The sequence below is a fragment of the Eublepharis macularius genome, chromosome 9, assembly GCF_028583425.1.
Source record: "Eublepharis macularius isolate TG4126 chromosome 9, MPM_Emac_v1.0, whole genome shotgun sequence".
Classification (NCBI taxonomy): domain Eukaryota; kingdom Metazoa; phylum Chordata; class Lepidosauria; order Squamata; family Eublepharidae; genus Eublepharis; species Eublepharis macularius.
Window position 1 is genome coordinate 85,777,826 of NC_072798.1, and position 15,295 is coordinate 85,793,120.

The 15,295-nt window shown below is 43.6% G+C and overlaps 1 protein-coding gene across 1 annotated transcript in view; it reads right to left on the bottom strand.

Annotated features, from left to right (window-relative positions):
• Window positions 1–1,190: 1,190 nt before the first annotated feature.
• The window catches only part of PANX2 (pannexin 2), a 29,247-nt gene continuing 15,142 nt past the window's right edge, over window positions 1,191–15,295 (bottom strand). Inside the window, exons 2-3 of the mRNA XM_054989273.1 lie at window positions 5,712–7,166; window positions 1,191–1,567 (exon numbers count right to left, since the gene is read on the bottom strand). Of these exons, the coding sequence (XP_054845248.1) occupies window positions 1,191–1,567; window positions 5,712–7,166 (1,832 nt within the window). The remainder of the gene's footprint in view (window positions 1,568–5,711; window positions 7,167–15,295) is intronic.

Genomic DNA, 15,295 nt, shown 5'->3' on the forward strand with positions numbered 1-15,295 from the left:
TAAATAAAGCCGACAGGTGGATTTAGCACAACAAAGAGGAGGTCAGGCCAATATTCTTCTCCTTGGCATGTTGGCTTCCCGTAAACAGGGATTTAAACAACAACAACAAAATCGAATGTGAATAAAATGATTTTGAACTGGCCGGTATGTAGCGTTGTTTCAAAATGTTTGGAATCAAGCCTCGCTCAGCAAAGTGAAAAAAAGCAAATTCATTACAGAATGATGAGAGGTTAACCTGTGGTAAGCTGAAGTGCAGACAAGTCCTAAGCAAGTGAGCCTCCTTGTCAACTCTGTGACGAATGTGCAAATATTTGATATTTTTAGAAGCACTGGAATGTTTTTCACTTCAGCCCAAGCACCTCAGCCAGTTTCTGACCTGGTCCACGAAAACCACCCATTGACAAAAATAAGAAACTATAGGATAAACCCTTCCTTCCTGCCATTTGGCTAAAATCTGATTGGACAAGCTCTCTCATTCACCATAAAATATACTTAAAAAAATAAACTCTTTGTTTTCGTCATCTCAGCACATACAAACATATCAAAGGGCAGGACATAGCTCATGGTATTGTCATTCGTAAATACAGCAGGCCGAGAGGCGTCTGGCCCCTTTGCATGGATGCTGGTGCGAGTCCAGTTGGCGCTTAGTCACTGGCAACTCCAAGACCCGTGAACCAAAACATAGCTTGCATACAACTTTGCTGTAAAATTCTATTATTATTACTACAGTCATCTTTGAGACAAAACACCATTTAACTTCTGTCTCTTAAAATGGAAGAATAATTATCATACAGGTATGTGATTCGGAGTACCAAGGATATAATTGTTTTGCTGAAGAAACGCGCTGTGTCATGCCCTTAAGCGCTATTATAATGTTTGGACTGTTGTCATAATCCACATGTAAATTCATGAAGCGACACCTAACGTCTTTTGTGCTTATGTTTCTCGGTGTACCATAATTTGGTTAGCAATATTATCATCGTTGTTATATTTTGCAAGCTATTGATAGCAGTGATGACACACGACCCTCATGACTGGATTTAGAGTATTGGTGAAACCTATGGGCTGCATTTCAGCTCTCCGTGCTCATGCAGTGGATGGCATTGGTGGGGGAGCATGGTTCATATTACAGTGGTACCGGGACGTGGGCCCATCAGGTTCAAGCATGTATCGTCATTGGCTTGGTGTCTTCAATATTCTACGGCATTCACTATTGCTATCGGTTCATCAAAGGTTGCCAACATGATTTGCTTTGTGGAAGGTATGGAGATTATATCTCCTGCTTCTGTTGGCGAGTTAATTCTATTGTCTAAAGAATTGTCTATAAGGTTCGACACCTCTTCTTCATGGTCTTCATATAGTGTTTTGATGTGCAGTAGAGGGTGCACGGGGTTACAGTTTAGGGCGGCCACTGGCTCTGCCTTGGTGACCTGGCCCAGGGTGGCACCAGCTGCTGCGGCAGAAGTTGCTATGTGGTTGTGGTTGCATGTGAGAAACGTACCAGTGGCAGACACAGTCCTGCATGTGTTATGTGAGTAAAGAATATCTTTTCCAGGAAGGGAAGAATCTGAAAGAAAAACAATACAACGATTAAACCGTCACCTAATTTACACACGTTCAGAATTTCCCTTTTGTGAATTCGTCTCTGTGAAAGAAACTGTGTGTGGTCAGAATATGCTTCATGGATGTAAACTCTGACTCTGCTGGGTATACTTACTGTCTGCATTTTTCTTTACATTCCCACATCAGTATCTCTGGTTCACACCTCAATGTATTAAAGCCTCCATGAACCTGCAGTGATAACTGGTTTCATCAGCCAATACAGGAACTTATGTGGCTTCCAGCCCTCACCCTGCCCTGAATTCCCAGCAGGAATTCTCTCCACTAACATTTCCTCACCTTCCAGTCATTGCCTCATTTTATCATGCTGTTTGTGTTCCTTGACCTTTCTAGCATTGACTGCCTTTGAGGGGAGGAAAAACAGGTGAAAGCATGGGCATCGAACAAAATACAGGAGCAAACCAGTGGGTGCAATGACATTGTTCCTCTAACCAAAAAAGGCAAAAGCAAAACTGCCGTGATAACAAAGGGTGGTGGGCACCAGTTTTCTCTTTGCTGGAAGGCTTGCCAGCCATGGTCACCTGCAGTTAGAGGCATGCGATCTGATGCCCCATTAACTGGCTAATGTGTGAAATGGTCCTAGCAGAACATCTGCAGGCAATGAAGCCATCAATGTGACTCATACTGTTCTGGGCTCTGATCCGGAGGATGCTGTTCCAGCACTGAAATAAGTATATGCAAATAACACATCCCTAAAATTCTCTGAGGATGCTCCGACAGAAAGACTGCCAGGATATCAACGGCAGCTAATTTTAACCTAACATCTTTTCCATTTTAGCAAATGAAAAACAATGCCGCCATGGACTTATGGGAACACTCGAAGGCTGAAATATGGAATCCAGGATGTAGCATTACTGACGACAGAGGGAGGCCGAAGCCAGAATGTGCACTAGATGTTAAGAAGCACTCCTGAAATGCCTTAAAGCAAAGTAGCTGCGCTGGAATTAATGAAGTTACTCAAGAATAAGTGATTTGCCTATGGACTTAAATAGGAAACCTGCAAGGGTATCCATAGTACATATTTAACTAGTTTAGTTACTTCTTCCTGGGACTGCACTTGCATATGGAGGGAGGGGGGAGCGAAAGAATCCTCAGTAACCTCATCAAAACTGTAATTCCTAGGATCTTTTGAGGGAAGTGGTGGTAGATACCCATTTGTAGTCTAGAATGTGTGACATAAGAAAACAACTGAAGAATAATTTTTGGAAATCATGCTAAAGTGAAGAAAGCAGATACGAGACTCACTCGCGCCTCTGATGTATGTATTTCTGGAGTTGCAGCCCTGGGCTTTCCTTCAGAAATGTGAAAAGCAGACACATGAATCAACTGTGCATTCATTCTGTGGCTCTTTCCCAAAGTTGATTTATGACTAAAAACAGGCACCAATAAATTGGTACCTTTTAAAAATATTTATTACCTCCTTTTGCATTGTCCATGTGCGCTTATGTAAAAATCTGAAGGGGCATACAAATAAAAGAATTGAGAAACATTTATCTTATTCCCTGTGTTTTGCAGTCTCATTGAGAGTGGGGATGTCAACAAACAGTTCTGAAATAAAAAATAAACTGAAATGTACAGCCATTAGCTGTTTCTAATGAGAGAGGTCGGTAATCTGCCGTTCACATGTAGCCTGAAAAAATGAATTCACAAGATTAATTGCAATCTTTGTTCCTGTCACTTCCTCCAAAAACATACTTAATAGAATCAATTCAAACGCTGACTGGTGGCACAGTCCTACCACAAGACTCTGCCACTTCTATTATCATGTAGGGAATTACTTATTTGAGACTCTGCTAACATCCTCCCTCCTCTTGTGAAAACCCTGCCCAATTTGTTACCCTGGAGAGGAAAACCTTGATAACCGAGATCCACTCTGAGGGATCAGCTACACCGTATGGTTTCTTCCATGTTTATTTTAACCAAGTTTTTTTTCTTTTGCAATGCAGCTTCCAGAAGGGCATGAAGGGAGGGAAGTTTTAACCCTTTCCTCCTCTGCTGTTTTCTCATCAGAAAGAAACTACCCTGAGTTGCTTTTAGTTTAGCAGGGAAAACCGTAAGCTGTGTTTATATTTTCTCCCTAGCAGGGATAATAATGTAGCTTGGGAGCAGCTTTCACTAGCGAGAAGACAACAGAAGACGAAAGAGTTAAAGTGTCCTTCTTTCCCTATGCCTGCCTCCTCTTTGATCAAACAATTCTGGAGGCTGCCGTTTCAAATGTGGGTCCAGGATGGGAGCCTGAATATATGAAAGGGCCATAAGACCAACTTTCTTCAGAAATGAAAAGTTACAATCTATAGTTGAAATTTTAGAAAGAGCCATCCAAAGGGGCAACAAATCTTTAGCTCAAGTAGGGCTGTGATTCTCTCTACTTAATTAAGAGGCAGATCCACACATCACAAGGCTTAAGTCCAGGAGCATCTTAAAGACCAACAAGATTTCCCAGGGTATCAGCTTTTGAGGGTCAAGCTCCCTTTGCCAGATATGAGTAGGAATGGAGATCTGTGAATCTTTATGTCCCAATCAGAAGGTGGAGGGGTATTGTAAAGAAGATAAAATGTGGAGGTACAATGTGAAATGTAATTAGCTTGATTAGAGCAGGAGAAGAAATGCAGAAGTGAGCATCTGTAGTGAGTGAAGAATCCTACATCCATATTCCGCCCAGGGTAGTGGTGGTGTCAATTGTTCTGAATTTGTGAATGAACTCAATTTCAGCAAACTCAAGTTGTAGTCTTCCCTTGACGTTTCTCTGTTTGAGTACTGATTGCAATATGAGATTGCTGAAACTGAGTTCATTCACAAAATCAGAACAATGGACCCCCAGGGCTGAACAGGGACATAGGATTCTTCTCTCACTACAGATACTCAATTTCTGCATGTCATTCCCTGTTCTAATCAAGCTAATTACACTACATTGTATCTCCATATCTAGTATTTTCTCCATTAAGGAAATTTACATGTACTGATGGCTACATGAATATTCCCTCCACAGGGCAAACAGCTGATCTGCAGGGACATTTCAGGTTGGGAAAGTGGCTCTGGGGGAGGGAGACTTAAACTCCCCCCCCACTCTCCTGTGGTCCAAATATGAATCAGGCCTGCGTGTGCTTGGAATTAAATTCTAAGCACAACACTCCCAGCGCAAATCTGATCAAAATTTCTTGTGGCAGCCATGTGTGTGGTACAAAGACTGTTAACATGTGACTCTGTCCACTGAAAAGCCTGCTTTATAGGCTCCATTCCTCTGTACCCCTGTGATGAAGTTGCCCCTTTTTTGTAGTCAGGACACCCCAACACAGCGGCAAGGTCTTCCACGCCACTTCTGTTTGCTCAACTCATTCCAAATACAGACGTTACTGGTGGCTGAGAGTGCTCTCAAGTCATAGTTGACTTATGGCGACCCCTGGTGGGGTTCTTATGGTAAGAGACTAGCAGAGGTGGTTTGTCATTGCCTGCCTTTGCAACCCTGGTCTTCCTTGGAGGTCTCCCATCCAAGTACTAACCAAGCCGACCCTGCGTAGCTTCTGAAATCTGGTACCAGGCTCAACTTGGTTATCCAGGTCAGGGCACAGAAGTTACTGATAAGCTGTGAAATTCCAACTATGTGGAGGCATCAACAACAACATTCAATTTATATACTGCCCTTCAGGATGATTTAACACCCATTCAGAGCAGTTTACAAAGTATGTTATTACTATCCCCACAACAACAAACACCCTGTGAGGTGGGTGGGGCTGAGAGAGCTCTGACTGACCCAAGGTCACCCAGCTGGCTTCAAGCGGAGGAGTGGGGAATCAAACCTTGTTCTCCAGATTAGAGTCCTGCCGCTCTTAACCACTACACCATACTGCAACCTATGGTATCAATCATGCCCTAGGTTGCAGTTTTGGAAGGTAGACTCTGTTATCAGACCCCTACTCATCTCCCTCCTCTCCCCAAACTCTGCCCTCCCCAGGCTTTGCTCCCAAATCTCCAAGAATTTCCCAGCCTGGAGTTGGAAACCCTAATCATACCCCTTTGAGTTTACAGCGGGGAAAACACCTCTAATATAGGTTGCAATTCTATAGTCAATGGAACAAGTCATAGCACTGTACCTTTGAGGGCAGAGGTCACACGCACGATTACTTTCTCTTCTTGGTTTAAAAACCCACTCCCTTGGCTTTTGGATGTTGCCATAGAGGGTATGGGTTGAATCTCTGGCTTCGGTTTTTTACCGCTGCTAAGTATATATGGATGAACATCTAAGGAAAAGTGCCTTGCGTGCTTTTTCTCACTACCTGCGTTGGACAGAGTGCTTGGTTCAGGTTTGTGAGAGGATGGTGGCTGAGAGATTTTGGAGGTGGTCTCCAGCAAAGGGGCAACCAGGCTGTCCGTGGCAGTCTTCCGACGGACTGGCTTAGGCTTCTCGGGCTTGTGATTTTCAACCTTCATGGTTGCCAACTGCTCTTTGAATGGCTGAGGAAGGGGATTGGTGCTTGGGATCCATTTCATTTTCTTCCGGGGTCGCTTAATGATTAGCGGCTCGTTGGGATCAATGTCTGCAGGATCAATGCTTGGATCTATGGTTTGTATCCCAGAATCACGCATGGTTGGCGTGACATCATGATTAGACTGGGCCAGGGCTGCAAGAAGCTGACGCACCACATTGTCATACATCAAATCGCTCTCGTTGGTAATAAAGTCCAAGCGGTTCAGTGACTTGATATGGTCCCGATTTTCATTGCAGAACATAGCCAAGATATTGATATCACAAAACTGAGACTTCTGCCACTGCTTTTTCGTCTTGATGCCAACCTTGTTAAGTTTATCAAATATGAAATTGGATTTGCGGAATATGAAAAGGTGAATTAAATTGATGAGTATAATTAAGTTCATGAAGCAAAGGAGGACAATGTCTACTGCAGCAATTATGCGCTGGAGCTGCACAGATGGCAGTTTGCAGTTCACTCTAATGAGCAACTTCGAATTGCTGGTTTTGTCAGGTGGCTCGCCGAGAGCACAAGTGAACTCGTTTTGTTTCTGCGTAGCATAATAGGTGGACAAGTAGGTGATGGGAATGATGCTCAAGAATATGATGAACAAATGCCGTGCGAGATAAAGTTTGGCTAGGAAATTGCTGCGGCCCCTCCGTTCCAGGTATTTTTCAAATAAATTTTGTTCTGGGCTCTTTTCCTTTTCAGCATTCTCAATGATTTCTCGTTTCTCTCGCTCGGTGATCCCAGGGCCTTTGGACTGGATTTGCTTTTCTATTTTGGGTGCCCGGCCTTCTGCTGCGCGGTGATAGCAGTTATCTATTTCCTGGAGCAAAAAGTTAAGTTCAGAAGTCAGTCTGGTAGAGGCCAGGAATTCCCAGCCAAGTGCAGGAATGTACATAATACCAGCAAAAGCCAGCAGGGCGTAAGGAAGGAACTTATGCTCAAACAAGGAGGGCCAATGGCTGGCATTTACTCCTGGCAAGGCATCTTTTAGCTCTGTCCAACAGTATCCTCGGGCATACAAGGCTTGGTCACGGGTGAAGTTGTGTGGTGTATAACAGTATATTGGCTCCTCTGTATAACAGAGAGAAAAGTCACTGCTGTGCATTTAACCTATAAAAGGAGCTCTGCAAAATAAATGTTTCACAAACTTTATCAATTTTCGTCTATCGTATATTTAAATTAAGCACCAAGAGCACAAAGCAGGATTCTTCCTATAATGCTATCACCCTTCCTTAAAGGATAGCAATCCATGTGATTGACATAAATTAGCGTAATTCCAGGACAGAATAGAAGGCTAACAAATAGCATAGCGCTGATATACTGTAAGTAAGGGCCTGCCCACATGCACCACAAAAGGTCTGGTACGCACCACACTGCACAGGTGCATATTTATCATCATTATCTCTTTCTAACAGTAAGGGGTCCAGCCCGTTATGATCATGAGAGCAGAATAGAATGACTCACCAAGGGAAAGGAAAGTAGCTTGCTCTAATCTCTGAGAATTTATAAAATCCTGGAAGGGTATATTGGGGTGGGGGTTTCTGGCATGATGTTAAAATTGATCCACCCACAGTTCCTTGTCATAGACTCATAGAGTTGGAAGAGATCTCCTGGATCATCTCATCCACCCCCCTGCACAGTACAGGAAATTCACAACTACCTCCCCACCCCCCAGTGACCCTTACTCCATGCCCAGAAGATGGCAACTAGCAACCTCCAGGATCCCTAGCCAAACTGGCCTGGAGAAAATTGCTTCCTGACCTCAAAGTGGCAACCAGCATTGCTCTGGGCATGTAAGAGGGGGCCACGAGAACGAAGCACTGATATGGTCCTTTCTGCCCTCCCTCTCGTGATCTGCCTAGGTTCACAGAAGCAGCATTGCTGTCAGATGGCCATCTAGACTCTGCTTAAAAGCCTCCAAACAAGGAGAGCCCACCACCTCCCGAGGAAGCCTGTTCCACTGAGGGACTGCTCTGTCAGGAAGTTCTTCCTAATGTTTAGCCGAAAACTTTTGATTTAATTTCAACCTGTTGGTTCTGGTCCGACCTTCTGGGGCAATGGAAAAAACTCCGCGCCATCCTCTATATGACAGTCCTTCAAGTACTTGAAGATGGTTATCATATCAGTTCTGTTGTCTCTTGTGGTATGCATGACAGATATAAGCATGTATAATGAAAACGTATTCTGTCAAAGCGTGGGTGGTAGTGGTGAAATTTGTTCAAATTTCAGCTGACATCCTAGAGGACGATGTTGCAGTTAGAAGGGGGAATTTCTTAATAATTTATTGACATCTTCCCCCCCCCCCACACACAATGATTCCTCACAGGCACCCCAGCTTGTTGGGAAAAAAAACAGCTAAATTTTAATCCACAATTCAATAGGATGGTCATATTCATTTTCCTTTTCCGTCTTGGAAACAGGTCAATATTCATATAGTGCAGTTTTTGCCTCCATTTGCAAGTTCTGTAGTTTCTTTGTAGTGTTAGGTTCCCAGCTGCTATCTGAAATGTAATGCATTCTGCTGCCTACACTGACTCCCACCAAGGCAATTTGAATTATCCCACCGCTGGGATCATGGCTGTTACTTCCCTCTCATGTGATGAAAGGCCCTTATTTTTGTGGAACTTTATAAAAGAAATCCAGACTCAGCATTAAGGTGTGTCCCAATTCGCTACAATACGTGGTCAACAGATGAGAGGCTTTAATTCACAGCACATATCAGTAATCGTGAATGAAACTTGGTTTAAATCACTGCCCAATGGGACGAGGTAAACAACCTGCATCTCATCCATTTGAAAATTGAAACACTACAGAAAAGTGTCTTCTTGTGAATAGAGACGGGCACGAACAGCAATACGAACTAAAAAAAGCCACAAACAGTCCAATCTGCTGTTCGCGAACAAGCTGTTCATGAGGCCCCATTCTATACGAATAGGTGGTCCTTGCAAGCCTCATTTGTTGCTGTTTGTCAAGCCAGACAGTCTGGCACCTGCAATCAATTCCTATGGCAACTCAGGCAGGGATTGTCTGAACTCTGTCTGAACTCCTGCTGCTGCCCTGGAAACCCCAATCTAAGCCCAATTTAGCTTGATAGGCAGGTCTTCCTTCCAAGTGTGGACTGGAGCTCCAAATTTGTTACAAGAGGAAAAGACCAGGGGAGGGGGAGGGCTCCCAGGTCTGGCTTTCAGGGAGAGACAGCTGCTGTTAGAGAGACAGGGAGCGTGCATTGGAGCTTGAATTTTCTTTGTGTGTGGTGGGATTGGGATCTACCCCTTCAGGTTCCAGGGCTGCTGCCAGGCTCTGGGGCCAAGCTATTATTTATTATTGGTACCTTTCCTGCTGCCTGCTCAGGTAGGGTTTCTGGGAGTGGTGCGGTAGGGATCTAGATGGCTGGAGGAGAGCCTGCTGGCCCTCACAAACAACAAACATGTTCATGACAGGATCATGTTCGTCAGTGTTCATTGTTCGTGGATGTCAACGAACGAACACCATGTTTGTTTGTTTTTTCTGTTCGTGCCCATGTCTACTTGTGAATCCAGAGAAGCAGAAGGGAAAAGATGCTGGACTTTAAGATGAGAAACAGCTAGATTTCTGGCTATGTAACACTTATCAATATACAACATCTATTCTGAACCAAACTGGCAGATCATAACTAGCAACCTAGTCTGATTACATTCAGGAGGCTGAAAGACAACTCTCCAACACTACTTTCTACAAACAACTATCCTCAGACCCCACTCGGGAATATCAAAAAGAACTATACAGAATTATAAAGGAATTACCTACACCCATACAAGAACAAATCTACATGGACACATCACAGGGACCTTGACCAGGCACTTTCTGCCTTCTGCCCAAAATACACAAGCTTGGCAACCCAGGGTGTCCTATTGTGTCTGGCTTAGGCGCCATCACTGTCGGACTCCATTCTCAGACCCTATGCCATCAATGACTCCAGTTATGTGTGTGACAGCACAGACTTCCTAAGAAAAATACAATCTTTAGACAATCTTCCAGATAACATTCTTTTGGCCACTATAGAAGCCTATCTGAACACACATCAAGCAATTCATTATCTACAGCCAAGCTCTATGCTACAGCTGCATCTGCTCAAATCCTTCCGACAGAGATTTTCATTTGCAGGATCTACAATAAAGATTTCTGGTATTAAAATACCCACCGGATGTAGTAAGAAAACAGATTAACAAAGCCACAATAATATCAAGGAATGACCTGCTACCAGAGAAGCCCAAACAAAATAACAATGGAACACAACTAGTAGTCATATGCAGTTCCCAGCCCAAACCAGCTCAATGCATCATTAAATGACCGGCAACCTATGCTGGACAATGATACCTCTCTCTCGCAGGCACCAGGAGGCAAACTTTTATTGCCCAGAGACAGCCCCCCAAACTTTAACAAGCTCACAACAATGCACTTCCCAACATGGACATGAACTCTGGGACCAGGGCCTGCAAATAAACCGAGATTCCAACTTTGTCCCCATATTCCCTCCAACAACCTAATCACTGGACCCAACAGTACCAGATATACCATCTCAGGTTCATTCACTTTTTTCATCATCCAGTGTTCTATTTGCCATCAAGTGTCAGCAATGCCCTTCGACTCTCTATATTGGACAAACAGGCCAGTCCCTTTGCAAAAGAACAAAAGGACATAAATCTGATATTAAAAAAAAATCACAATATTCAAAAACTCATGGGAGAATATTTTAACCTGCGAGGACATACCACTGCTGACCTAAAAGTAACAGTTCTCAAGCAGAGAAACTTAAAAGGAATTTTACAAAGTGAGATTGCTGAAATTGAGTTTGTTTGCATATCTGGACCAATGGATCCCCCAGGATTGAATCAGGACATAGGATTTTTCTCGCATTACAGATGCTAATTTTCTGCACTTTGCACCCATGCACTCAAGCTATAATACATGCTGTAAGCTAATTACAACATGTTTTATAGCTAGCTTCCTGACACTGTAATTTTCACTACCCCTCCCACCCTCTGCCTGGATTATAAGGACTCCTCCCTTTTCCCACACCTTGTATCTGACAAAGGAAGCTTTAACTCTTAAAAATTCATACTTTGGAAATCTAGCTGGTCTTTAAAGTGCTACTGGATCCAGATCTATCTCTGGAGTATCATTAAGCTCAAATAAAATTTTATTTTATTTTTTAAAAATCCAGAATATCCGGTGGTATGTTATTGTTATACTTTCCATCTCTGAGGGGTGAGATGTTTCAGAGGTAGCACTGTTAAGAATTACCATGGTTCTCCAAAGATTTTCTTTGTCCCCACATCATGCGAAAACCAACCCCATGGGTTGCCGTCAAGCATGGATACCATAATCATTTGTTCTTTCTTTGTGTATGCTAGGTTTTCCCCATTCCTTCATTTATTTCTCACCCTTTCTCTAAGAAGCTCAAGGCAGTATAGCTAAGAAAGAAAAAACGGCCCAAGTTCACCCAAGTGAGTATAATGGCTGCAACAGGATTTGAACACAGGTCACTTCAGCTCGAGTCTGACATAACCACTACACTAATAATAGTAACAGCACTTATATGCTGCTCTTCTAGACAGATTAGCGTCCACTCACAGCGCTAAGCAAAATACAGCTGGGGAGCTGGGGCTGAGAGGAGTGGCTTACCTAGGGTTGCCAGGTCCTCTTACCCTCCCAGTGAGGGGGGTGGCCCAGCACTCACCTTTCTAATGTCCTTGCACATGCTCCCAGTGCAGCATGATGATGTCACTTCCGGGAATGATGTCATCACATTGGCTGTGGGAGTGCTTCCTGCACTTGACAGTCCAAATCGGCCCGGCGTGAAGCGTGAGAGCACTCCAGCAACCTGTGTGAGGACATCACTCCTGGGAGTGATGCCGTCGCACCATACCAGGCATGCACCCCTGGAGGCGCATTCCCCCTTTTCTCCCCATTGGCCACATGAGTGGTGGAGGGGGTGGAGGCTGGGAGCAGAGGATACCCCACCTCCACAGGGGTACCAGCAAGCCTAGACTTACCCAAGACCTCCTACTGAGCTCATGGCAGTTATGGGATTCGAACCAGCAGAGTGCTGGTTAGCAGCCCAACCACTTAACCACTGGCTGACATATCTAACTGCGTGTATTTAGTACGTCTTGTATAAATGAATAGGGAACAACAACACTCCATTTCAGGCAAATGTTGTGAAGGGTGATAGCCTCTACCTCACATATCGAGCAGGCCAGCCCTCACTGACAGGAATCTTACAAGGATTTCTGCATGCACAAACACAATGCAACCTGACACACAAAACCTTGAACACCTCCCCCCCCCACACACACACACCTGTCAGAATGACTGGGGTTTTTTTTTGGTTAATCATATAATTATTACAAAATTAGATTTTGTTAATATCATTGTAGATACAATTCAATTCAGATCAATAATGTACCGAATAATAATTTTTGCATATTAATCTGTAAGAGTAGTTCTCAAAATAATTTCTGTAATTAATGAGGGAAAATGTATTGCTGAGCTTCATGTAATGGAACAACAGCTTTGGGAGACTGGTTAGTTAAATAAGATTACGGAGTGTTCAAAACACATCAGAGATGTTTCTCAACTAAGTGCAATTCTAAGCAGAATTAAACCTGGGCCGTTTCCACACTACTCACCTTCATTTGGAACGCTGCGGAACGTTGTGGAAAAAATGCGGAAGATAGCGTCTTCTCACACGAATTTTGTGCGATGTCATGCAAAAATCGCGCAAGACGATGCTATCTTCTGCGTTTTTTTCGTGGCATTCCGGATGAGGGTAAGTAATGTGGAAATGGCCCTGGTACACCTCTGTGACATTAAGTAAGTACAGTCGGCAGTAACTTCAGACTTAAGGCAGCGCATACAGCGACACATTAGTCCTTTAAGCGTAGAGAGGTATAGCCACACAGTGACCACTGGCTTTGGCTAGGATTGAAAAACCTACTTTAGGCATAGTCTCCTGCAGGTGCCACCTTGCACATGGGCGAAATCAACAGCAGCCTGTGCAGGGGCTCTCTCTGTGGTGGCCCCTACCCTGTGGAACAGCCTGCCTGAGGAGGTCAGGAGAGCCCCACTCCTAGCTTTCTGCAAATGATGGAAAACTGAATTATTCAAAAAGGCTTTCGTATTGTAAGGAGGAGCTCTCAGATGCTTCGCTAATGAGTTAAGGACCATAGACTTTACCACTACATTGACTTATGTGACGGACTCAGCTTCAGATGCTGAGATTTCCAATCAGTGAGGTATGATTGACATGTTTCCTTCCCCCTCCCCATGTGGCTAGCCTAAAATGGCAGTTGGGGGTGGAATGTTGGGGAAGCTGGCAGTGGGAGTGGGAGAGAAAACAAGGGAGTGGAAGAGAGATGGAGCCTGGCTTTGGACCAGAGAGGGTTAGCCAGAGAATCCTCTGTGAGAGGAAATGTTTGTGAAACACTTTTAGTCCTAGGACTAAAGTAGGGAAAACCAGCACTAACTCCTACTTAGACTCGAGAGATCTGGGAATTATAGAGGGCCAAGGAAGTGGGTAGACAGGAGTCTCCCCTTCAGTGCCAGGAACAGGGTTATAGCTCATAACTATAATGCCTGCCCAGTATCTAGTAAGGGTTTATCTCAGTGGAGCACCCTTAAGTCTGGAGAGGAGGGGAAGTCGTGCTGTGTTTGTGCTTTGAAAGGGAAACATCTGTGAAGCAGAGTCAACCTCTGAAAGAAGCCAGCAACCTAGTGTTAAACCAAGTGTTTTGTGCCTCACACCAGTGAAGTTCCTGTACAAAAACCTTCCTGTTACTTCAGTTCAAACATCTGCCTACCTGCCCTGACTTTACCTACTGTAAATAAACCTTCTATTACCTTTTGAACCCCCCCCCGCCAAGCCTTGTGTGCCAGTTTCTACTAAAGGGAAGCGCAACCCCCTGATCTGTCCCCTACTAAGACTTGGCTGGGTAACCATCTTTAATAATCCTTAAGGGTGGGACAAGAAGGAAAGTTGAAGCTGAACATCAACCATGCTACCAGAGGCTTCCCAGCCCAGTATACAGCTTCATAGGTTTAAAGAGAAGTTTTACCTCAGGGTAGGGGAAAGTCAGCCTAAGCCTGAGTTGGACGTGGGTTTGTGGCACCTTAAGACCTCTTGTCTTAAATATGTGCTCCTATGAGCTACTTGTGCTTCATGTGGTCTAATGTCAGCCCTAGAATTGCTTAAGTTCTGTTTCAGCATTTCTTCATCTCTGTACTGGATTCTTACTAATGCTATTTCTGTGTAAAATTTTGTTTATTTTCCCTATGGCATCGTTTATGGAAATGTCCTTGAAACTGTACTAATCTTGCACTGTGTAATCCACCTTGAGTCTCAGTGAGAAAGGTGGACTATAAATGTCATAAACAAATAGTCTAGATCGGACTTCTTCTCAATAAACAACAGATTTCTGTTCTGGAAAATCCTATTTCAACAACAGTGTGCTATGTGGCATAAGTGCACAGAAATGTGGATCTCCACCCTTATCTAAAAGAACAAATTGGAAATTTGGGGAACTCTGAAAAAGCAGGTACCATTTTATCCAGCCAATCATTAACAAAAGACTCACAAAATCTTTCCAATTACTCTGTAATATCAACTACATGCAGCAGTTTTGCTCATCACTGCTTTGTATCAAAATATACTGATCCTAAAAAAACAGGAATTTCCTGTTGTTGAAAAACACTCCAGTGAGTAGGCATATTGAGTGAGTGCCAGAAAACTTAGATGTTGAACAAAAACATCAAGCTTTCACTTCTACCTGTAGACATATACACACACACAATAGCTGCCTCGAGCAGGTCTCTGGACAGGGAGAATATAATTTCCCTAAATAGATATGTTAAATCCAGTACCACGAATCAATGGCACTACTGATCTCACTTATTTCAAAACTATAACCCTTTGACCAGGTAGGAAAATTATAGCAGCAAAAACATGGCTACCAGAAGAGGTTTTGATTTATATATGAAGTGTGTGTAAACAGTAACAAAAAATTACCCATTGTCAGAATTTCTATAGTTTGCCGCTCAACACAGAACTCCTCTGTGCTGATTTCATATTGTTTGGAAGTATGCATTTCTAGTAAGTGCAGGGCATTATGTTTTGCATGGCAAGGACTTGTAGTACACAAACATTAATTGCAGAGATTTAA